General features: G+C 44.2%; 1 protein-coding gene across 1 annotated transcript in view; it reads right to left on the bottom strand.

The window, feature by feature from the left end:
* Positions 1-3,621: 3,621 nt before the first annotated feature.
* LOC310775224 (NLR family CARD domain-containing protein 3-like) overlaps positions 3,622-24,753 on the bottom strand; it is a 159,113-nt gene continuing 137,981 nt past the window's right edge. Inside the window, exons 6-8 of the mRNA XM_083635340.1 lie at positions 10,343-10,516; positions 3,931-4,104; positions 3,622-3,742 (exon numbers count right to left, since the gene is read on the bottom strand). Coding sequence (XP_083491466.1) covers positions 3,640-3,742; positions 3,931-4,104; positions 10,343-10,516 — 451 coding nt within the window. The 3' untranslated portion in view covers positions 3,622-3,639. The remainder of the gene's footprint in view (positions 3,743-3,930; positions 4,105-10,342; positions 10,517-24,753) is intronic.

The following is a 24,753-nucleotide window of genomic DNA, read 5'->3' as shown; positions in this document are numbered from 1 at the left end:
GGATGCTGTGGCCGAGGCCTACGAGCGCAAGAGGCTTAGGTATGCTGAGCTGGCAGCCGACGCAGAACAGCGGGGCTGGAAAACCAAAGTTCTCCCAGTTGAAGTTGGCTGCAGAGGCTTCGTCGGCCAGTCAACAACAAGGCTCCTCAAGGACATGGGGATCCGAGGCCAGGCCCAACGCCAAGCTACCCAGGCCCTGTCCGGAGCAGCTGAAAGGGCCAGTCAGTGGCTCTGGATCAAGAGGAGAGACAACACCTGGGCTCCAAAATAGCAACATGCTGTAATTGGGGGAGTGAGAGGCGGAAGGGGCTAAAGTGGAGGGGAGCACACCTGGGACGCTAGGTGATGCTGTTGAGCCCTCTGGAGGTGTCGTGGGCTTCATCAATGAAACACCGACGAAGGAGGGTGCCCACCTGATGACCCCGATGAAATCCTTAGCTCCTTCAACCACCCAACCCCCAATTGTCATCATCTGTCTCACAGTTTCTCAAGGTATACCCAAGGATTGTACCACCTAGTCCTGAACTTGGTATGCGGTCAGGCGCAAGCTCGGCTCAGGGAGGTCGACGCCCCTGCCATGCAGAGTCCCCAGCACTCTGGATCTTAACATCATATCCTGTGTATTTAGAACTTGTCATGAAGTCGCGACCCAAATTTCAGATTTTTTTTAAACCACTCAAATTTATTGCACAGAAAATAGCGCATTCATTTAATACACAATGCCTTCATGCACTGTTATAAACCTCAAATGAACAAAAAAGTGCAACAGAAGTGCAACTAGGGCTAAAAACCAATTGAAATAAGGCAGACTTGAACTACAGGCCTATATGTTTTTAAATTTAAACAAGTCAAACTGGTCATGCTCAGAAAGTCTTATTTGAACTGTATGACATATGAAATAAAAGGCAGACTTATCTTGAATTGCATGCCTATATGTTTTTAAACAAGTTAATAATAATAATAAAACAAGTTAACCTGGTCATGCTAATCCAGTTTCAATAGTCTGAATTTAACTAATATGAAATAAAAAGGCAGACTTTTCTTGAATCACAGGCAGGCTATATGCTTTTTAGTTAAACTGGTCATAACTTTTAATTAAACTGGGGCCATGCTAATCCAGTTTCGATCATCTGAATTGAACTAAAATTAAATATGAAATGAAAAGCCAGACTTCTCTTGAATTACAGGCAGAGCATATGCTTCAGCTTGTTAAACAAGTAAAACTGGTCAGGCTAATCCAGTTTCAATAATCTGAATTTAACTCAAATGAAATATGAAAAAAAAAAAAAAAATTGGGCCAATGTCCGTGACCCAATCAAAACGGACACCTTTGGGTCGCGACCCACCAGTTGAGAAACGCTGATCTATCCTATACATCACTGACGCCCCCCCCCCCCCCCCCCCATCTCAAGAGCAGCGTCATATCATGGAGGCATATGCCACACTTAAACTGGTTATTTATCTAATAAAGTGTATTAATCCTTCCTATGAGTCTCTTGTGATTGAAATAATGTAACCTGTCTCATCGTTGGTTGAAAATAATCATCGCCGTTGCCGAACAACAGCCGACATTGTGAAGTGTAACCGCGAGTCAGGGTCATATGATGTAAATATAGTTCCAGTAAAGAGCCTTCACGCTGAAGTCGTGTCTTTATTGTCTTTAAAAGAGCCCAACGCAACGAGACTGTGGTGTACAATGCAGAAGCTTCCATATAGGAGGCACTAGCAAACGTTATGTGCAAAGTGTACCTTAAAACTTAAACAATGCAATGGGACAGTGGATAAGTAACACATGCTGGTGATCCGGGTTCCAATCCGGCACATGGCCACCCATTTCTTTCTTTTAATGTAGCAAAAATCATAAAATCTGGACATACTGTATATGTAACGCTGCTGCATGCACACTGCACATCATTTTTGCAGAATAGCTGAATATAGCCATCGAGTGGCATATTTTGATGTTGTGGGGAGGGACAGGAATGACGTCAGTGGGATTTCCATTCCGGATATATAATTAGACCCTGACTCGACGTATTGGTTTGACGTGCAGAAGACGGTCGTTCTAAGTGAAAATGTTTGATGGGTGTCAATGTGTAAAAGCACATTCTCTTCTAAATGCTCTTTATAATGATGCTCCATACATTGAAGAAGCACTCTTATAAACACTGCATTCATCTCTGCTGTTGGCTGTGATTTCTGCCTTCAATATGTTCAAACTTCAGCTAACCAGTTTAAACCTGACTTTTTACAGGTTTGGGCTTAACTCATTGAGTGCCAGCCACTTTTGGAAAACGGATGCTCCCAGTGCTAGAGTTTCAGAGCGTTTTCAGTGATTTCTCGAGGCCCACAGAATATTGTGTGATATTACTATGTAAACACCGAACACGCCCAAAGAACGATGAGACTCTCTTCTATCATCAGCAAAAAAAAGTTTATTGATATCATTTTCCGTTCTTTAGTTATCAGCCGGAGAAGATAGGTTGATTTCACCAAAAACAGACGTTTCCATCTAGAAGCTGAGATAATGAGCCTTTTGTGAAATGAAGCATTTCAAGCAAATCACTGACTCTGAAGCTAATATTTTCTGACCTGAAACATCTGAACAGTAATTTCTTTCAATAAAACAGCACCCCCACCCCCCTCAACTCCAAACTCCTCCTCCGTGGGAGTGTCTCTGGTGGCTCTGCTCGCTCTGCTGCGTGTGTCAGGTGAGTCTCTGCTGCCTGCTATGGCAGGCTCTGCTGCCTGCGGATCCACGTTCGGATGGCGGCCGCTCGTCGGGGGAGTCTGGATCGGGCTCGCTGAGTTCGTCTGCGTTTCTGGGGTTTCGGTTGTGAGCTGGGATGAAGCTGCGTCCGATTCTAGGCTTTCTGCTGCGCGTTTCAAAGTGCGCTGCTGCACCCAGAGTCTATTTTCAGAGCGCTCCGCCTTGTGCGCCGGCTCCCAGCGCGACACCGAAAAGCCAAACCATTCTCATGAGAATGGTTTGGCTTTGGTTTTCTTTTCTGGCGGCTAATCGTGTGGAGAAACTATCGCAGCAGAGACAGAGGGGCTCAGTTGTGGGAGCGGATTGGCTGCTGTTCGCAGCTAACGTTAGCTCCAGCCAGAGCAATCTGTGCCGCTCTGGCTCATGCATCGGTTTCTCTTTCATCACGGCTTTTTCTGCTGTTTTTCCTCAACTTTCTCTAATCTGGAGAGCACTGTCGCCACCTAATGGGTCCGTAAAATAGGTTATACACCTTCAATAGCTCCAATATTTTTACAGGAGATGCATGAGGCTTTGATCCACATCCCACCGTCAAAAAACGCATTTGCCGTCTTTAGACGTCATTTGCACTCTACGTTACTATTTGATTTGACGTCGATCGACGTCATTGGCACTCAATGAGTTAATCCTCTGTTGCCCTGGTAACAAGTCTGGCTAAATTGTTAACTGGCTTTGTGAAACAGAAACTCCTGGATGGACTTATGCCAAATTGTCAACAAACTTATCAGGTTAACTGAGTTAGCAGGAAAGTGAAACAGGAAATAACATGTGGTTATTTGTTGATTTATTGACAGTTTGATCATTAATTGCTCAGCAGTTTGATAATGTCACAATGATGTCATGACATACTCTGGTGTACATGGACTTTCCATCTAAGTAGTTGAATGTGTTGTTTTGTTTTCATGAATCAAACTAAATACACACTTACATTTTTTCAGGCCTGGTTTCAGCCACTGCTCTCCACCATGGTCCACCCTGGAGGAATAAACAAAGTCAGACCAGCAGATTATTTTTCATGATGGAAACATGGACATTCAATAACCTTCAATATGAAGGATTTCCACTCATGTCCTCCATTCAACATTAAACAGTATTCCTCATCTTCTCAGTGTGACAGAAAATGTGTGACTCTCAGCCTTCTAGCAGACATTGCCTCTCCATACCTGAGAACGTCCAGTCTGCAGTGTGGATCCTCCAGTCCAGCAGAGAGGAGCTCCACTCCTGAGGCTCCTGGATGATTGTAGCTCAGGTCCAGCTCTCTCAGATGGGAGGGGTTAGAGCTCAGAGCTGAGGCCAGAGAAGCACAGCCTTCCTCTGTGAGCAGACAACCTGACAGCCTACACACAGACACACACACCCGTGCGCATGTAAACTTAAGGGCAATAACATTTTGTGAGCAACACATACACACACACACCGCATGTGTGCGCCACTGTGCCAATAGAGCAGCCGAGGCCACACAGCAGCTGAGCTGTGGGCAAGGCCGCGCAGACACAGACATGGTCTGTGATGATCTCCAAAGACCTCCAGCAAGTTTCGTGAAGATTCGTTAATCGGTCATGAAGTTATGACAATTTAGCTGAGAGGCCACGCCCTCTCACAACTTTAACGATGAATATCTCCGAAACGAAAGTAGATTTCAAAAATCCAAAATTCAGGAATGTAGAGCTCCATAGATGCTTCCTGGCGATTTTGGTGGAAATTGGTCAAACGGTCTAGGAGGAGATGTCAAAAATGTGTTTTCCAAACTTTTCAAAATATCTCCAAAATTTTCCAGACGGACCTTAAGGGTCCTTGAGGCAAATTTGTAGAGCACGTTCACCTGAACATCTGGAAAAAAAAACAGTTTGAAAATCGGACAAAGGGCGTGGAAGTTATGGCCTTTAATGTAAAACCTTTAATTATAGCGCCACCTTCAGGCCAATTCAAAAAACATTTCTTGAGCAGAAATTAGCACCCAATATCTGTCATTGTGCCAAATTTCAGGTCTCTGGGTTTCAGCCCCTTGAAGGGCTTGAACCCCTAATAAGAGAGCAAATAAATAAGCATAGCAAGAGCTTAAACAAGAGTATAAGCTACAATACCTCCTTTCATAGAGAACTTCCACCTATCTACATACACATACTTCAACTGTGAGGTATGGCTGGTTGTTTGTTAAGAAGTGCAATAGAAGTTGGGAGGAAGGAGAGCTTAAAGCGGTTACTCTTGTATCGACTAGCTCTGTAACGTCTGCCAGAAGGTAACAAATCATACTCAGAAAATAAAATGTGTGATGATCCTTCAGAACTCTATTGGCTCTATTCTCCCCCTGGCCTTAAATTTGCGTTTATGGCTTGGCCCAGCGCTATTAGTGGGCGTGGTCATGCGCATTCCCTAATTTTTCCTTGAGGCTAAACGCCAGAATGCGCGGCGCTAACCATTTAACCACGCCTTTTAAGCGTAGAATTATGCACAAGTGTTGGATTGGTGATCTCCAGTAAACCAATCATATTATTCCCTTCCTAGCTCCGATCCATGAACAGAGCGACTCCAGTCCGGTCAGAAAAGCCCTAAAGCCGCCACGACCAAAGCGCTATGAGCTTCCCCCTCCCTCTCTGCCCACTTTCATCCCCGTCTGTCTCGATATGCTCCTGTTTAAATACAGCAAGCATGTAAATACGCTACACTATAGTAAGAGCAAAGTGAGAATAATGTTCTAAACGCATCGGCTAGAAAAATATAGCCCATCCCTGGATGTCATGATGAGAGTAGATTGGTGAAAGTTTGGACAGAATGATTGCATCGTTGCATCGTCTCTCGCTGCCTTTTCTTCTCTCCCTCTGTGCAGACAGGTAGGATGATGCAACAGCCTCTGAATGACAGGGGCTCAAAACTACGGTATAACAACTTTTTTTTCATCTGTCATTGTGCCTGCCCACATATACATTAGTGGCCTTTCCCCCAAAATAGTGATGGTTCTGTCATTCTGTGATGTAGCCTACATTTCAGATGCTTGCAGTGCGCTATAGGGGCAGAAATGGACGTGCGGGAGAGAGGGAGTGAGAGGGAGAGGGGGGAGAGAGAGTGAGATAGCAGCAGAGAGAGTGATTGAATAACGCCGTGGGTGCATCCGCGGGGCCGGCACACTGAATAAGGCCTGGTTTTGAAAAGCGTTAACCGCAAAATGAACGCCTGTTGGGTAGATCGCTTTAGGCTGGTATTTAAGGCCGAAACGCCCATTCTGGACTATTCTGGTACTGCGCGACGCCTCTTCAGCGTAAAGCGCATTTCGGGGTGTAAAAACATGACGTATCCTCCCGAGTCAGCGGTAAGCAGGCGTAAAGGGTAGGTTTTTTTGCGTTTAAGGCCAGTTTAGCGCCTAACCGTGTCAGACTGATTACCTTTTTCTTAAAGACGGCCTAAAGTTAGATGTTCTTTCTTACCTATCACTTTCATGGCTGTTTTTACCGTTTTTACAATTCTAGATTTGAGCTGGACAGTAAGGGCCCTATCGTTGTACGGCGCTATCGTTTGCGCTGCCTTTGCGCTGCGTTTGCGCGCCCCTTATTGCTATCTTCCCAGCATCTAAGCTATCGTCTGCCTCTACCGTCCAGTTTTGCGCTGTGATGACACAGGTGTAGGCGTGGCCCAGGCGTGTCGGTGGGCCTCTAGCCTATCATGTGTCTCGCGCAAGTGTCATTTAGTGCTGTCGGGAAGATACCGTCGGTATGTGCCGAGCACAAAGAGAAGTTTGGGAGTTGCCGTTCCAAAATAGTCGTTCCAGCGCAATGTGTTAAATTTCACACAACCCTATGACCCAACCCGTTCTCACTCCGAGCGCGTAGCATATTGACGCTTTGTCCCATCCCTTGTGCGTCGCTTGTTACTAACATGGTACCCTTGAGCGACCCATGAAACGACTTGGGCTTTCCGACTAAACTCAATGTAAACCAATGGAAGTCATCTTTGACGCTTATGGCAACTGCTCCCCCATTAGCCTAACTGCTCCCCCATTAGTCAACTGCTCCCCCATTAGCGTCTGGAGGAGCTAACCTCTCCCAGAGACTAACCCTAAACCTAACCTCTCCCACCCCCCATGCCTAAACCTAACCTCCCCCAGACCCTAAACCTAACCCCTCCCACCCCCCATGCCTAAACCTAACCTCCCCCAGACCCTAACCCTAAACCTAACTTCTCCCACCCCCCATGCCTAAACCTAACCTCCCCCCAGACCCTAATTTATTGATTGATTGATTATTTTATTTGGTCTCCCTTAGGAGAAACTTGTTGTGGACGACAAGCTCAAGCTGCAGCATACAGATAACAGTAGCAGTGATACATACAGAAACACCAGCCCATCACCATGGGCATCAACACATCTACTATAACATAAAATTTATCATGACAGTTATCATGACATGTGACATCATCCCCACACACATTTAGCATCCACCCACATTCCCATCCTGGATGTGCCACTCACCCACACACACACATGCACAGTTGCGCACGCTCTCTCTCTCTCACACACACACACACACACACACACACAGGTCGCAAGTACAAAAAGTATCTGTAGTAGGCTACATGGTCCTCAGGTCCTTCATGGTCCTAATGGGGGAGCAGTTGACTAATGGGGGAGCAGTTAGGCTAATAGGGGAGCAGTTGCCATAAGTGTCAAAGATGACTTCCATGGGTTTGCATTGAGTTTAGTCGGAAAGCCCAAGTCGTTTCATGGGTCGCTCAAGGGTACCATGTTAGTAACAAGTGACGCACAAGGGACGGGACAAAGCTTCAATATGCTACGTGCTCAGAGTGAGAACGTGTTGTATGACCACAGGGTCATGGGCTCTGACCTCCTTAGGGTCAACAATCATTTATTTGGTCTTGTTTGTATTTAAGATTACCGTAAATTCCGGACTATAAGGCGCACCGGTATATAAGCCGCAGGAGCAAAATTGACTGTTTTTTACATATATAAGCCGCACCGGACTATAAGCCGCGGGTGTTTTGATGTTTAATTACCATATGTAAGGGTTCGTGCACAGAGAGGAATGTCGGGAAAGAGATGGCTGTTTGGGGAAGCTCCCATTTATTAACATTTCAACAAAAGGTGCTGTCAACAATCAAACCAGGTACCGTAATCCTTGTCTTCATCTTTTAGGTGAAGGTGCAGCGTCAAAAACAGAGTCAGAGTCAAAGTCAAGTCACTAATCCTCGTCTTCCTCTTCTTCCTCCGTACTGAAACCAGCAAAGTCCTCAACTTCAGTGTCGGAAACGAACAGGTTCAGGGTGGCTTCGTCAACCACTCTCCTCTCTCCTTCGTTGTCACTCTCAAAACCAAGGAACTCCTCTTCGTCACTGTCGGTGTCGGAATCGAACAGCCTCTGAAGGCGCCCAGCTGTGCCGGCGTCATCATCACGCAGCAGTCCAGCCTTTCGGAACCCGAATGGAGTTTGTGGTCTTGATGGCTGCTTTCACGGAATCTGTTATATGAGCCCTCATGCTGTCGAGAACGAGCAAAGCTTTTTTTTGGTGAAAGAATCCTCCAGGGCGCTTGACGTAGCACTCAGCCAGCCACTCCTTCATGACACTTTCCATCATCCACCCTTTCTTGTTGACTCTGAGGCATATCCCACTGGGAATTTTCTCTTTCGGCATCGTAATCCGCTTAAAAATCACCATTGGCGGCAGCTTTACTCCAGATGCAGAGCAGGCCAGAACACAAGTGAAATTCGTTCTCTCGTGCCCAGTGGTTCTCAATGTGATCGACGATTCACCTTTCTTGTTAACAGTCCGAGTGAGTGGCAGGTCGAACGTCAAAGGCACTTAATCCATATTTATGATCTGCTCCGGTTCGAGGGAATATTCCTTGATCTTCCTTTGTGTGAATTCGCCGAAGTTTGTGATTTTCTCCTGGTAGTCGGGGGAGGGAGTTGTTGGCCGAGTGGCCGTTTGCTTACCGTAATTACCATATGTAAGGGGTCACGCACAGAGGGGATTGTCGGGAAAGAGATGGCTGTTTGAGGAAGCTCCCATTTACCGTATTACCGTAACATTTCAACAAAACAACATAACACAACACCACCTTTGTTTATTTTTACAGTGCACACAGTGTCCGCGGTGTGGTGAAAAGAGGGCAAGAGAGGAAATTAAAACAGAAGTGGATTTATAGTTAGAAAGAGTGCTAAAAAAGAGAGATTTTATTTGTATTTTTTTTTCTTTTCTGAAAAAATCCATAGATAAGCCGCACCGTTATATAAGCCGCAGGGCCAAAAAACGGGGAAAAAGCCGCGGCTTATAGTCCGGAATTTACGGTAGATGGTTGCTTTCGCACCAGACCTGGAAAGCCGAGATCTCCCTATAATACACTGAGGGACAGTCATCAACACACAACAGGCTGCGTGCTTCACACAGCACAGCCTGCGAGCAGGGACTGACTGTAGTGCTTGTCTTGGCTAGCGCCTTCACCCGGACGGGTGGAGTCAACACGTAATATTAAAACGGGCTATGCCACAACGTGCATATTGATATGTAACTTATATGATGTCAGCTGGCGACTTCTAGAAACTTTCTGAGCAGCCAACAGTCCTGGGAAAAGCTGGCAACACTGCTTCAAACCGCAATTCTTCAACTTGAAACGAGACACCATCCATTCTAGTTTATTCATTCACAGACAGACCAGCGTCATTTCACACGTAGCATATCCCCTTTCCGCCTTCAAAATAAAAGCATAAACTACTCTGTACTAAACTGGCTTCAGATAAGAGGCAACTCAATAAACTCTGCAGCAGATTCAAGACTAGAATTTATTCAGCACTGTATTGCTTTTTTATGTAGCCTATTTGTTTTGACTCTGTATTGAAGCATTTTATTAAAAAAGTGCAATGTTGTGAGATCAAAGGTTAGACTTGGATCCAATGAGCACCTGTTTTTGACAGCTACAGTCAAGGCTTTTACATTTTTGCAAAACAGTGTGCCTTGGATTTTTGGTTTTGGCTATTTTATCGCTAAGCTGAAGACAAATCTAACCTTTGATCTCATTATTTGCCCTTGGATACAATGAGCACCTGTTTTTGACACTTGTGAAGCAGCACTCCCTGGCCAATCTATTGGAATTTGCTCTCTATAGAAGTGCAATGTTGTGTTGCACCATTACCATTTACTGTTACATCTTATTGTTTGTTTATTTATTTATTCATTATTACACATTCTTTCTGATTATTAAAAATAGCGTAAACAGTAAAACATGGAATTCAGAAAAATTGACTTTGTCCTGCCATTGCGGCTCTCATCGAAAATAGTGAGGATCACTACCTTAAACTATCAACAAATGCTACTTATTCCTTTTAAAGGTCTTAGCTGATGTGCACAGTTGATTTGACTACTGTTGACAAAATGTACTGTTGTAAGTCGCTTTGGATAAAAGTCTCTGCTAAAGGATGGAATGTAGTGTGTAGTGTTGATTTATCAGCTGGTTTAAAAAATCATAGATCAGCAGGAAAATAAGAGTTCTGGTATTTTTTACTGACATTAATGTGCATGTAGAGCAGACACTTAAATGGTCGTCTGTTGAACAGTAACAGTGATCCTGACCTGAGAGTCTCCAGTCTACAGTGTGGACTCCCCAGTCCAGCAGAGAGCAGTTTCACTCCTGGATCCTGTAGGTCATTGTTACTCAGGTCCAGTTCTCTCAGACTGGAGGACTGGGAGCTGAGAACTGAGGCCAGAGCTTCACAGCTTCTCCTTGACAGCTGACAGCTGCTCAGCCTGAAGGAGAATTGGTGAAGACAAACCACATTATACACACATATACTAAAATCTGCAAACAAAATGAAACACAAAACACAACATCAAATCCATCTTGCAGAGAGTGAAAGCCCGCACAGATCTACTGATCTAAAGAGTGCAGCATGGAGATTCAACAGGATCTCACAAGAAATTATGAAATAGAAATGTTGGCCCACAGCGCAAAACATTTCACAACAACAGCTCTAAAATTGTTGAATGTGAACATCACTTCCTGCCTCTTCCTGCCTCTACAGCTACTTCCTGGGTACCACGTCAGGCTCAACTAGTATTGAGTTGTGGGAGCCTCTAGCGGTCACTTCTAGTGACTAGCCGCAACACAAACTTTACTTTTGAACAATGTTAAAGGCGTTTTTGTGAACCTCGAGCATCTTTGGGCCGTGGACCCACGTTACTATGTCACGTTTCTTTGTTATATACGGTAAAGATTATTTTGTTATATTTGTTTCTGACTCTGGGAAAGTGGGAAAAATGGTAGAATTCCCCCAAGTATCTCTTTAACCAAATCACACACATTTAGGCCATGTTTAGATGACAACGGTCTCTGCGTAAAACAGGAAACTGTCGTTGCATTCTCACCTTTGATTTGACGTTTATACACAGCGTTTCATGCATACACGATTTGTGTGCAGACTGGAGCCTCAAAAAACTCAAGAGCAGCGTCAAGTGAGCCAAAATGGTTAAAACATCACAATAATGGCAATTAAATAAAGTAATAGCCTTGTTAATGCATGTTTTTTTGTGTGTGATCTTAAATAGAGAACAGATAACACAGACAACTAAAAGTCCATTTTAACCCGTAGTGAGTAGACAGTTCTGTTTTTTATTTACCCAGTTATAAATTACTGCTTTTATTTTTAAGGTAAAAATGGCTAGCTTCCTGTATTATGTCTGTTTCTAACGGGAATGATTTAGCTTTATAGGATTAAACTTTAAATGAATTTTCCACACAATAGGTGACAGAAGTCACGAATAGTAATAAACTGCTCCAGATTGGTCACATTACAGAATAAAAATCCAGTAAAGCCCCATAAAAAATACCTGTTTTCTATGGAGCACATTGGGACTTGAGGAAATCGATGCATCTGTTTGTTTGATTGATTGATTGATTTACTTAAAGCGGGACTTACCCCCCCAGATTTCCTGCAAAACGGCACTCCACTCGATCCGAAAACCCCGCATGCAAGATGGCCACCCACACTCCCCTCCTTAGCTTGCAGAATTCCTCCCCCATAAACTAACATATCTTGGCCATCTTGACCACTCCAGTCTGATTAGTATGTAACATACAAAATAAAACAACCCGTAATATCTTAATTTTATGTAGAATGCAGAGGACATGTAACTGTTTAGTTAAACTTGCATTCCAGGAATATTGTGCTCTAAAGATGACGTTAGTGGCTCGAGACTGTTTCGTACTGAAACCCACACGCTTTGCGCCAGCGTAACCTATGTGGGATTCGAAATAACGTATCCGAGATAGAAAACGTTATGAATATAGCCACGTTATAAACAACAAACTAACGCTGGTGATCCGTATCGAAACAGTGTTACTCGAAATGGTTAAAAGTTATATCAATATCGGCAGAGGGTGGAGTAGCAACCAGGATAAATAAATTAAAATTAGCACTAAAGGGGGATAAAAATTGGATAAAAAATCGGGGAAAAAAAAAAAAAAAAAGTTATATCAATGTAGTCATTCAGTAGCGTTTTACTGCCATATAACATAACTAACTAGCGGCTAATATTAGCCACAGTAGGCATTACCTAGGGATGCATTGGTCTTAAAGGGCTCGCGCCGTGTGAACTACAGTAATAATCAATGGGGAAAAAAACAATTTTTCACATTAGTGGGGTGCGTGTTAACCCCACCGTGACGTCACGATGTACCAAATATCCCATTCATTTGAGGGCACAAAAAAAAGCAGTGTTCAACCCATAGAGGGAACTTATGCTGCTGAAAATGATACAAATGGTACAATGGTAACAGTTTGGTCTCAAATGTGGAAATTTTGACCAGAATTCTTCACACACCACCCCCAAAGTCATATATATTGGTTAAAAGCTGAAAAAAAGTGTTTTGGGGGTAAGTTACACTTTAATTGTCATGCACTCAAGGGGCCCTATCTTCGTACGGTGCTATCGTTTGCGCTGCCGTTTGCGCGCCTCTTATTGCTATCTTCCCTGCGTCTTAAGCTATCGTCTGCCTCCACCATCCAGTTTTGTGATGGGATCTAAGCGCAGAGACAGGTGTAGGCGTGACCCAGCCGTGTCTGTGGGCCTCTAACCTATCATTGTGACATGAGAAGCTGTGCACTCTCCAGGCTGTAGCTTTAAGTATGCCACGCCCAGCGGTGACGTCTGGGTGTGTTGTGTTCCGGTTTCTTCGGAGTACGGTATTGAGTGTTGTGGCTGTTTCCCTACCGCACAATAAATGAGTACAATAAATTAGTAGTGCTGCACCGTTACCAGGTCTCCATCCTTTTAGTCCACTCCAGTAAATACATCACAATCATCTCCCTCCCGCAAGTGTCATTTTGCGCTCTGGCAAAGATACCGTCGCTATGTTCCGAGCGTAAACAGAGGTTTGGGCGTTCCCTGTGCCAAAATAGGCGTTCCAGCGCAATGTGTTAAAAAAAAAAGGCCTTGGGTGCTCTCAATTTTAACGCCACCAAATAGCTGGTCTTAGCGCAAAAAAACCCACTACGCCAGGTGTACGTCTGAGCGCAGACGTGCTTGGATACATTTACGCACGGCATGGATGTCACTCTAAAACACCTCGCGCCTGCACACACTCCTCTCTCCTCGGAATGCCACGTTGATTTTCAACTATAGCCTACATTGTAGAAAAAACCACACCTTGATTTAAGAAAGGGAATTCGTTTGTCATGGTTTTATTAGGCTACATAATTCCCGACCATACAGGTTTGTGGTGTGAGGTAACAGTAGATTGCTTTTGACAAAGTTGTGATGGTATTGTGCCAAGCTGCCTCTCCCCACCCTGTGAGCCCCATGGCACCGACCCAGGCGTGACGCTGTGGTTTAAGGGTGATCTCACATTGTCAATCCTACACGCCTATGGAGGTTTGCGCCGAGATGACGTGAAGCCCAGCGGCCCGACACGCCTACAATTAGGGCTTTGCCCAGCGCTGTTCCAGCGCAAAACGGGCGCTAACGCAAAATTACCGCCATTGCGACGATGTGTGTTTAGAAAATCGTTATCAACTTTGTTGAATGCAAATGTGATTCACTTGTGCCATAAGGCTGTATTGGGCTAGATGAATGATCATATATTGTCTATCATTGTCTTCCGTGGCGAAGGCGGGCTGTGTCGTCACCTGAATTGTGTTTTTCCAATTTACACGGCGACAGTAATGGCAGCGTTATCAAAGAATTCCTCTCAAACTTGTTTTCACTTTTTTGTGTTTTCAGGCCCCAAGAACGCCGTTACCATGTGAAAGGAAGGCACTAATGCAAAACAGTTTGCCGTTTTATGCAGGGAACGTCGCCATGGAAACAGAGCTTTAGGCTATTTTATTTAATTTATTTATTTAACTTTTATTTACCCAGGCAAGCAAGTAAGAACAAATTATTATAAACAAAAGCAGCCTGACAAAAAGCAATGGCCTTTTGAGGGAAGGGGGTGGGAGGCTAAAATAAGGTTATATACATACAAGTTAAAACTACAGTAGCAGCAAGGAGCATGTTATATACAAGTCCAAATTACAATAATAATAAGAGAGAGAGAAAGAGAGAGAGAAAGAGAGAGCTAGAAGGAGAAATAAAGCGAGAGGAAGAGAGAGAAGGAGGATTGGGGGAGAGCGGGAGGTGGGTGAAGGGGCGGGGAAGGGGAGAGGAGAAGGGACTGTGGGGGGTATGTGTGCGGGTCAGCTCCTTTTGATAACTTATGTAATAACTAATGTAATATTTTCACTGTCATTCACTGAGCCTCCACTGAAACTGTTTGGAGCCCGCTTGGAGAGGCCCGCCTCCCACTTTGAAAACCCCTGCCCTAGAAACAAGGACAAATCTTAGAAACAATCTTAGCCTATGTTTTCTTCAAGATAAATATCCAATAACTACTGTAACAAAATATGTTCACGAGACTGCCATGGTTTGTGAATTGTGGACTCTAAATAAGCTAAATGCAATGAAATCATGTCCTGCATATCAATGATACAGGTGACGTAGGGACACATTACATCACTGATGAGCCAATCTATGAGAATGTAGTGACATGGAAGAAAAATCTGAAGGTAAAGCAAGGAAAGGATGAAATGTCTGTTTCTATGCACTTACACAGATTTATTGGAGGCTTTGACCACTGGCAGCAGCCCCAGAAGAGCCTCATCTGAATCAGAGTATTTCTTCAGGTCAAACACGTCCATGTCTTCTCCTGATGACAGTAAGATAAAGACCAGAGCCGCCCAATGAGCAGGGGAGGGTTTGACTGTGGAAAGACTTCTTAATCTCAGGTATTGTTGGATCTCCTCCACTAGAGAACAATCAGTCAGCTCATTCAGACAATGGAACAGATTGATGCTTCTCTCTGGAGATGGATTCTTCCTGATATTTTCCTTGATGTACTGGACAGTTTCCTGATTGGTCTGTGATCTACTACCTGTCTGTGGCAGCAGCCCTCGCAGGAGAGTCTGATTAGTCTCCAATGAAAGACCCAGGAGGAAGCGGAGGAACAAGTCAAGGTGTCCATTTGCACTCTGTAAGGCCTTGTCCACAGCACTCTGGTAGAGGTGTTTTAGTTTAGATTTGTGTTTCTGTTTACCTGATCTGGGGGTTGATTGTGCTTCTGACAGCAGATTGACACCAGCGGTGGTGAATGAGATGATGACATGAACAGCAGCCAGAAACTCCTGAATGCTCAGATGGACAAAGCAGAAGAGCTTCTCCTGGTACAACCCACACTCCTCTTTAAAGATCTGTGTGAACACTCCTGAGTACACTGAGGCTGCTCTGATATCAATGCCACACTCTGTCAGGTCGGCTTCATAGAAAATCAGGTTGCCTTTCTCCAGCTGCTCAAAAGCCAGTTTTCCCAGAGAGAGAATCATCTTCCTGCTCTCTGTATTCCAGTGTGGATCTGTCTCAGATCTGTCATGATACTTGATGTTCTTCAGTTTGGACTGAACCACCAGGAAGTGGATGTACACCTCAGTTAGGGTCTTGGGTAGGTCTCCAATCTCTCCGGTTTTCAACACATGGTCCAGAACATTTGCAATGATCCAACAGAAGACTGGGATGTGGCACATTATCTGGAGGCTTCGTGAAGTCTTGATGTGGGAGATGATTCTCGTGGCCTGCTCCTCATCCCCGAATCTCTGCCTGAAGTACTCCTCTTTCTGTGGGTCAGTAAAGCCTCTCACCTCTGTCACCACGTCAATGCACTCAGGAGGGATCTGATTGGCCGCTGCAGGTCGTGTAGTCATCCAGAGGCGAGCAGCAGGAAGCAGTTTCCCCTTGATGAGGTTTGTCAGCAACACGTCCACTGAGGTCGACTCTGTAACATCAGTCACAACCTTGTTGTTCTGGAAGTCTAGAGGAAGTCGACACTCATCCAGACCGTCAAAGATGAACACAACCTGGAACTTGTCAAACCTACAGATTCCTGCTTCTTTGGTCTCAGGAAAGAAGTGATGAAGAAGTTCCACCAAGCTGAACTTTTTCCCTTTCAGCAGATTCAGATCTCGGAAAGTGAATGGAAATGTGAACTGTATATCCTGGTTGGCTTTGTCTTCAGCCCAGTCCAGAGTGAACTTTTGTGTTAAGACTGTTTTCCCAATGCCAGCCACTCCCTTTGTCATTACTGTTCTGGTTGGTTTGTCTCTTCCAGGTAAGGTTTTAAAGATGTCTTCACATTTGATTGTTGTTTCTGGTCTCACTGATTTCCTGAATGCTGCTTCAATCTGTCTGACCTCATGTTCATCATTGACCTCTCCACTCCCTCCCTCTGTGAGGTAATGCTCTGTGTAGATCTTATTCAGAAGTGTTGGGTTTCCTGCTTTAGCAATCCCCTCAAACAAACACTGAAACTTCTCCTTCAGACTTGATTTGACATGATGTTGACATCCAGCAGGACTCTCTGAAAGAACAAAGAACATCAGTGAGCAGATGTTTCAACAAACATGAGAGCTGTGAATATTTCATGGTAAATGTATATCACCACTCCATAGCCACTTTCAGACATGCAGTGAACTCCTCAAGATTAGATTAGATTAACCTTTAGTGTCTCCCTTAGGATAAATTTGTCTTGGGCATTCCAGAGAACAACAGTAGGAGGCGTCATAACACATCGACTCATATACACATACATACACACACGCACACAGTCCAATCAAACTACGTTTAACATTCAATGCCACTATCCTTATACATCAAAAAAGAAACATATACCAATATTATGTGATATTGCACCAGCCCTTTACAAAGAAACATTACCCATTCCCCCAAATAATTTGAAATGAAAAAAAGTGAATATTGCACCGCTGCCCTAGAGAATATGAAAAACTTAAAAACTTAAACTTAAAAAGATATCCAGACATCACTTGGATGGGCTGTATGTATGAACACAATTGTCTGTTGTGAGTGAGCCCCAGCGCAAATGGATCTTAACCACCCAAGCCCATAGTACTATGTGTCGCTCGCAGAGCAGTGCATGTTTGAATACTAAAGCAGTATGTCCAGAGCGAGCAAGTCGGCCTGTTGTTGATCCTGAGATTATTTCTGTTATATTGTTAAATGGCACTTTTACAAACCATTAATGTTCCTGTGCTATTTAATTTCATTAATGGACATGGCTGGATTATTTGTAAGAGCACCAAATTGGTGAGTAAACAACCTCCCTGTCTGCCTGTCATCATGAAAATGCAACAAGACAGTGCTGCACCAAAATAAAATAGAACAAGAAGATGATAGTGTTGCATTAGCCTATATATTTGAGAGATAACTTTTGTGGGGAGAAATCAATTGAAAACTAGTCAGATATGCCTTGAATGACACTTGTAAAATCACCTTTCCCACCGTTTAATGTTACTGCAACCACTATTTGACAGACGACTTTTGGGCGATTTGCAAACAGGTGCTCAGAATGCTCAGACCTGTTTTTAAAGAGCTCATGTCTGAAAGTGGCTTGAGGCATCTCTTCAGCTCCTCACGGGTCCTGACTGTGTGCCGCTCAGTGTGAAAGGCAACTGGTGCCGTTTTATTTCCCAGTGTGCACCACTGTGTTCAGTGTATTACATTCACATTAACAAATTCATAATTTTACCAGATTATCCAGAGGGATTTTTCTCATTTAACTTTCAATATTGAACTGCATAGGTCTTGTTTGGCAAATGTTTAGATTTACAGCAGAGTTTGGACATTGGCTTCTTTTATTTAAAACTATAGCCACTATATGCCATAAAGTTCCAACACGCAGGTAGGCTACTCAGTTTGTTTATCTTGTCTTCTTGTGAGGCAGAGTTATGGGTGAGCCTAGTATCTTAAAAGGGATTTTTTGTTCTAATAAAGATGCATAATATTTGCTGCCAGCTGCATCAGCCATGGCCCCGTAACATAGTGGTTCTCAAAGTGGGGTCCGGGGACCCGCAGGGGTACTCAAGGGGGTTACAGGAGATCGCCAGCAAAAAAGTGGAATAATTTATTCTTAAATCTGGAGGTACTGTTCGGATGGTACTTTAGCTAGTGCTAGCCTTTCAATCTCATTTGTAAATGTTTTGTGGCATACTGTAGAATAGATGGTCCCCACTCTAGAAGATTTCACACAAAGGTGTCTATGAAACTATATAAAACTATTAACACACTCACTAACCATTAGTGCAGTGGTTCTCAAAGTGTGGTCCAGGGACCCCCAAGGGTCCTTGAGGGGTGGTTTCATATACTTTCTGTAATAAAACATCTACAAGCAAAAGTCTTAAACAACTTAACAAATGGTCAATTGGGGGGTGGTCTAATTTGTGTCAGTTTAGGGATCCTTGACGTGAAAAAGTTTGAGACCTCATTTGATAAATCAAGTGCTTCTATTCTGACTGACAGCTACAGTACATTAGTAAGAATAGAAGACAGAATACAGTAGATGAAGCTCCCTACAAAGTGAAAACTGTCACCATGAGCAGCAGCCAGCAGTGCAAGAAGCCTTTGTGAAGCATGTTAGATCAGTGATGGAAGAGATTCAGGATCTTCTGGTGCTTGATTCCAAAGATATCATGGATTCACCAGTTGCAGACAGTGAGGGAGGTGGGTGAACAACAGTACAATACCTTTGTGGAGGAACGTCTGGACCAGTGAACAAAGCCAGTCACAGATACCCTGCCCAAGAACAAGATGTCTCTCTTCATCCACCCACCAGTGAAAACAGTCAAAGCATAAGATACAAGTTGAAGCACTGAAGTGTGATTGCAATCTCTTCTCGCGGCTGTATGTGTCTTGTCAAATACGTGATGGATCAATCTGGATCAGTTCTTCAGCCACGAAAACCAGGAAGCACCACCATCTTTGTCTCGGGGAGGGAAGATGTGATATATGTACAAAAGACCTCTCACACTGCATAGAGACCGATGACACTGACTCATAACCTGCTCCTGTGGTTGATGCTGTTCCTTGATAGTGCAGCTGTGGTGCAGATGCTGAATCCTGGTACAGCAAAGACCTTCCAGGAATATGCAGACAGTGTCTTTGTGCCATATGCAAAATCCCAGCTTGAGAAAACGAGCTGTCTTGATATTACCTGGGATGGCTACATCCCAGGGAGTCTGAAAGGCACCGCACGACAGAATAGAGGGAAGGTAATCAGCAGATGACTGATACCAACCACTGCACTGCCAAAGCATTGGAAGGACTTCCTGCATTACAAGAACAAAACAGATTTGTTTGGATTCCTCTCCCAGCAAGTCACTAGATCCAATAGATGATGGAAAAGAAGTCTACACAACTGTTACAGTCAGCCCCTCTCAGCTGATGTGTGACTCATGTTTATATTCATATTCATGGCTGTCTATCAAAGGAGTGACGTCAGCTCTTATCGAAGGGACACCTTTGTCCAAATAGTAGGGCTGTCCCAAACGATTATTTTCTTCTCGATTAATCTAACGACGATTTTTTCAATTAGTCCATTAATCTAACGCTTATTATTATTATTTTAATACTGAACCTCAAATTCAAAAGGATTGCTGACAGATTAATGTTTAAACTGGAGTAATACGCAGTTAAGATAATCACTGGCAAATAAATGTTATTTCATTAGTGTGGGGCAAGGAAATATATAAAGGTGACAGATACCAGGAAAGACATAAAACCACTCAGAAATCATCCTATTTTAGGATGATTTTAGGATGAAAAGGGTGACTAGTTTCAGGCACATGCACACATAGACATCAAAGGGGGCTGGAGCTAGCCTGGGTAAACCCAGTCTCCATGTGACCTCTATGTACTATCAGTCACGAAGAGTCTGGAGGCTTGTCTATAGAGAGGCAAAGTGAATGTCACTTCCTGCTTTTAACAATAATAATTGATTGGATTTATATAGCGTCTTTCTCGACACTCAAAGTGATTCACATATCAGGGGAGGGAGGTAGAGGGAACTCAACTCATCCACCACCGATGTGCAGCACCCACCTGGGTGATGCACGGCAGCCAGATTTCACCAGAACGCACACCACACATCAGCTATCACGGTGGAGAGTTGAGGACTGAATGTGCCAATTAATTAACGAGGGATGATTAAGTGGCCATGATTGAAGGAAGGCCTGTTTGGGAATTTGGCCAGGGCACCACGGTTACACCCGAAGAGTGCCAATGGGATCTTTAATGACCACAGAGAGTCAGGACCTCGCTTTAACGTCTCATCCGAAGGACAGTGCTCACTCACAGGACAGAGTCCCTGTCTCTGCCCTAGGGCATTGGGAAGATTATTCATCAGATCAGATTATTCATCAGACCATTCGGACCAGAGGGGAAGAGCACCTCCTACTGGTCCTCCAACACCTCTTCCAGCACCAGTCTCCCATCCAAGGAGTATCCTAGGCCAGGCCTGCTTAGCTTCCCAAGGAAAGCCAGTAATGTAATGCAGGAGCCACTGGTGCTCCCTGTACGAGTGCTGAAAAAATATGAATGGCGGTGAACGGAGAATAACGTTGACTCACGGTACCGAGGGGAATTGGATGAGTGCAGCCAGGGGAAGATGAAGTCCAGAGGAGGGTGAAATCCGGGAAAATGAGTGGTCCAGTAAAAATGAAAAAATTAAATAGAAGTCAGAGTGTGAATAATCCAGAAAACGTACAGGACAGCTCCAAGCAGGCCAGGTGTTGCGCTACCAGGCGGCTAACAGGTGTTGTTGTTGGCTAGCGTTAACCGGCTAGTAGGGGGCAGGGAGAGTGAGGTAGCGAAAGACAGACAGACACAATGAGCAGGGGAAGACAGATAAAGAGAAAACAAACAAAAGTCAACGGGGAAACAAGAAGAAAATAGGTGAAAAGCAAAAGAAAACGGACTGACTGACAGAGGAGTGGTAGCCACAGACGGCGCCAGCAGTGCCCACCAGCAGCCACAAACACACACACGCAACAGTACAGGAAGTGACGAGTGACACAAACTACGAACGCTGCCATAGCTGCATAGCCATAGCTAGCTCCGGAGTATTCTCTGGACTGGAGCCCAAATGCTAATGCTAGTAGTGCCGCAGCTGTTACACGTCATTGACAAAGACACACTCTGATTGGCAGATCACGGCAGAGCTGATGTTGCCAGTAACGCTGTCACACATTGGCTGCGATTGAATTCGCCTTGCGCGGGAAATTGTTCTGAATAGACCAGCCTCCAGACGAAACTTACGCTACAGGCACAGCCTGTGACGTCACGTTGAAGGCTGGGTTCACCCAGGCTAGGCTGGAGCCCCTTCCCTTTTTTCATCTCTGAGAAAAGTGGCCTTTTCTGAGCGCTCCTGGACTTAAACGCAGCATTTCTAGATGAAAGAATGTCTTTGTGTACAGAAGTGCCATCTTTCTGCGCTGCCCCTGAAGGCAGCATTTCAAATATGGGCATTGTGGGTGTGTGCCCCGGGGCCCACAGCAGATATAGAGAGGCAAAGTGGCCGCCTACTTCCTGCTTCAGCACTGAACCAGAGATTTTCATCCGCCATTTATTTTCCCATAGACATTTCGTAAAAAGCTTATAAAAAGAGTTTTACTGGTTCAAACCAAACGTTCAGCTAATGCTATAATTGGGAGAGACCATAGAACATTTCACTCGGACCAAAACTTGAAAAAACATAGAAAAAATATTTTCTTCAAACCCGCATTCTTTTAACGTTTTGGCCCGAGTGAAATGTTATGCGATCTCTCCTATAGGCCAGTGGCGACAGGCGAGTCTGTCTCAGAGCTCTGTGTTTCTCAATACATGAGTCGAGAGGACTTTGGAGGCAGGCTGAAGCTCAGTGCCCACCCAATCAGAAGCTAGAAGCTAACTAGAAGCTAACTTTTGATTGGGTGGGCAAGACTCATGTCTGGGTGGGCATTGCCCACCTCTGCCCATGGCTGAAATCGGCCTCGAAACAATGTCCGCCCTTTTGTTTTAAAGAAGAACGACGTGCAATAGACCATTTTCACAGCGCGGCCATCTTGGAATGACGTCACCCGCTGGTTGGGAAGGCAACGAGACTCTCATCTAAAACCTTGTCTGAACATGGAGCAGTAGACCAAAAGTTTGAGTTCTGTCACACCAATTTCGTTTGATCACGTCAATAAATGGACAGATGAATGTGTACAGGATAAAAAAAAGGGCTACAGCAACTTGATCGAGTCTTAAATCCACGATATTCAAGGAAGTGCAGCCGATGGTCTGAATTGTAAACTGCAGTACACCCTCGCACCACTGAGCACCGAAGCGATACTGCGCTGTGGAGCAGTTGAACCCGAAATGACACAGCCGAAGAAGGCTGTGTTTGAGCTTAAACTTTGACGAGTAATGAGTAATATATTACTTTTTTTTTTAAATAACATCATTCCCAACACTGATGCAGACACATCGACGTTGAGACGGATTTACGTAGTCGATGACGTCGACTAGTCGGACAGCCCTACCAAATAGGCTTCCATAGCAGTGTCATCGACCTCTCGGTCTTACCCCTGAAACAAGATGCAACCGCTGCAACAGCGTGTGTGTTAATGGATAGACTGTTTTAGTTGATCTGTTTGTAGTTTATCTGTTTGTACCATAAATGGTAATTAAAATAATTTTAAGCCCTACCCAGCAAAAATGCTGGTTTTCAGAGGGTCCCTGTCCTGCAGCAAGACAAAAAAAGAACGTCCCCCCATATGTTCATGTTTTGCCCTCAACCAACAATTCTTTGTGTAATAAGAGCCTAAAATAAAACAATTGATCTATATACTGCATTTACGCCTTGAAAAAGTGAAAAAAGGTCAAATCTGAAATGCCTCCACCTCTGAACGACTGAAACAAATTAGACCACAGAATTTGATAAGATGTCGTCCCTGGGTCCCCCATCTTATAAGATTTTTGCTTGTATGTTTTATTGCACGTCCTGATATCGCCATGTTGGTGTCGTTCCTGGACCAACCTCCTATGGGCCGGGAAAACCCCGCCCCGAACACATTTGATTAGCTTCTTCCTGAAAACGTGCAACAAGTAAAAAAAGATGTGTTGTGATTAGGGTTAGGGTTTTCTTATCTAACAACGACCAGACCAAAACCCTAACACTAACCACACTGTTGTACTTGCCTAAACCTAATCTCTAACCCTATTGCTTGATAGAAAAAAGTGTGGTTTAACCGGACGTCGGACCCAAGGTGTCAGATTGGAAGGTGCGCACCTTATCCATTTAGCCATAGGATCGAGCTCACTGACTGCTGCACTTTTTTCACACCTTAACCCTAATCTTAACCACATTTTTTCCCTTGTTTTAAGGAAGAAGCAATTGCGGCGACCAATCAAATGAGTTCGGGGGCGGGTTTTTCCCAGGCCACACTACGAACAAATGTTGATCCAGCAACGACACCAACATGGTGATATCAGGAGGTGCATGTTTTATTAGGAAGTGTATGACCAAAAATAGTCATACATTTTGTCATATATTGATGGAATTCTATTGAGAATAAATGATTCCCCATTTTTGTTGGGGACCCCCTGGAACCCCCTCAAGGACCCCTGGGGGTCGCCGGAACCCACTTTGAGAATCACTGTTATGGGACCATGGCTGAGGCAGAAAATAAGCATCCTTTATTAGAACAGAAATTCAATTTTGGCAAAGATATACATGATTATGAAGCAGAGTGATGGGGCAAAAACTGGAAAAATGCAATTCTGAGGTCAATGACCTCCCAAGGTCACCATAGGTCAGATACCGACTGCCTCCACCTCTGAAATTGAAACTTGGAGTACTGTACATGATGTACAGTATGCCAGTGAAACTGTATGTAGATGATATGCTGAAACTTTCATGCTTTAGTTGTAAAATGCACAATAGCTTCCAATACAGAAGCTTATGCTCCAATATATTCCTTTGTCAATCTTTCACCTGTAGGTGGCATCATTGTCTTGAAAACCAAAACCAAACTGGCTCTAACAGACATAAATCTCTCCCACGATCTCCCCTCTCTCTCGCCATCATGTTAAAGCTGTGAAAGCTTCTTACTTCTCTGCAGCTCCTCAGCCAGCTCCTCCTGCTTCATTCTCCTCAGGAAGAGCAGTGTGATGTTTAGAAAAGCTTCTCTGCTGCTCCTCCTCTGCTCTTCCTCCACACCGTCCACCTCCTCCTCATCCTCCCTCTGACTCTCTGAGCAATCTGCTGCATCTGGACTCAGAACCCTCTGGAACCTTCTCAGCTCCTTCTTCACAAAGGTGACCATGTTCTCCTCAAGCAGCTGCAACAGAATAATATATATATTAAACCTTCATACTAAATTCGGCACACCAAATCAATCACAAACCACACAATCAAATCCATCTTACAGAAACTGAAACCCTGTACTGATCTAAAGAGTGCAGCATGGAGATACATGATCTCACAAATAATTTTGAAATATAAATGTTGACCCACAGCTCAAAACGTTCTAGTTTTATCAACAATGGTTCTAGTCAAGTCAAGGCAAGTTTGTTTGCATAGCCCTAATTCACAAGCATGTCTCAGAGGACTTCACAGAGAATATGTCTAGCTAAATCTAGCTGAC

Source organism: Poromitra crassiceps, assembly GCF_964638095.1.
Source record: "Poromitra crassiceps genome assembly, chromosome: 4".
NCBI lineage: Eukaryota > Metazoa > Chordata > Actinopteri > Beryciformes > Melamphaidae > Poromitra > Poromitra crassiceps.
Note: the sequence above shows the minus strand (reverse complement) of the source record. Positions and strands in the feature narration are given on the sequence as shown.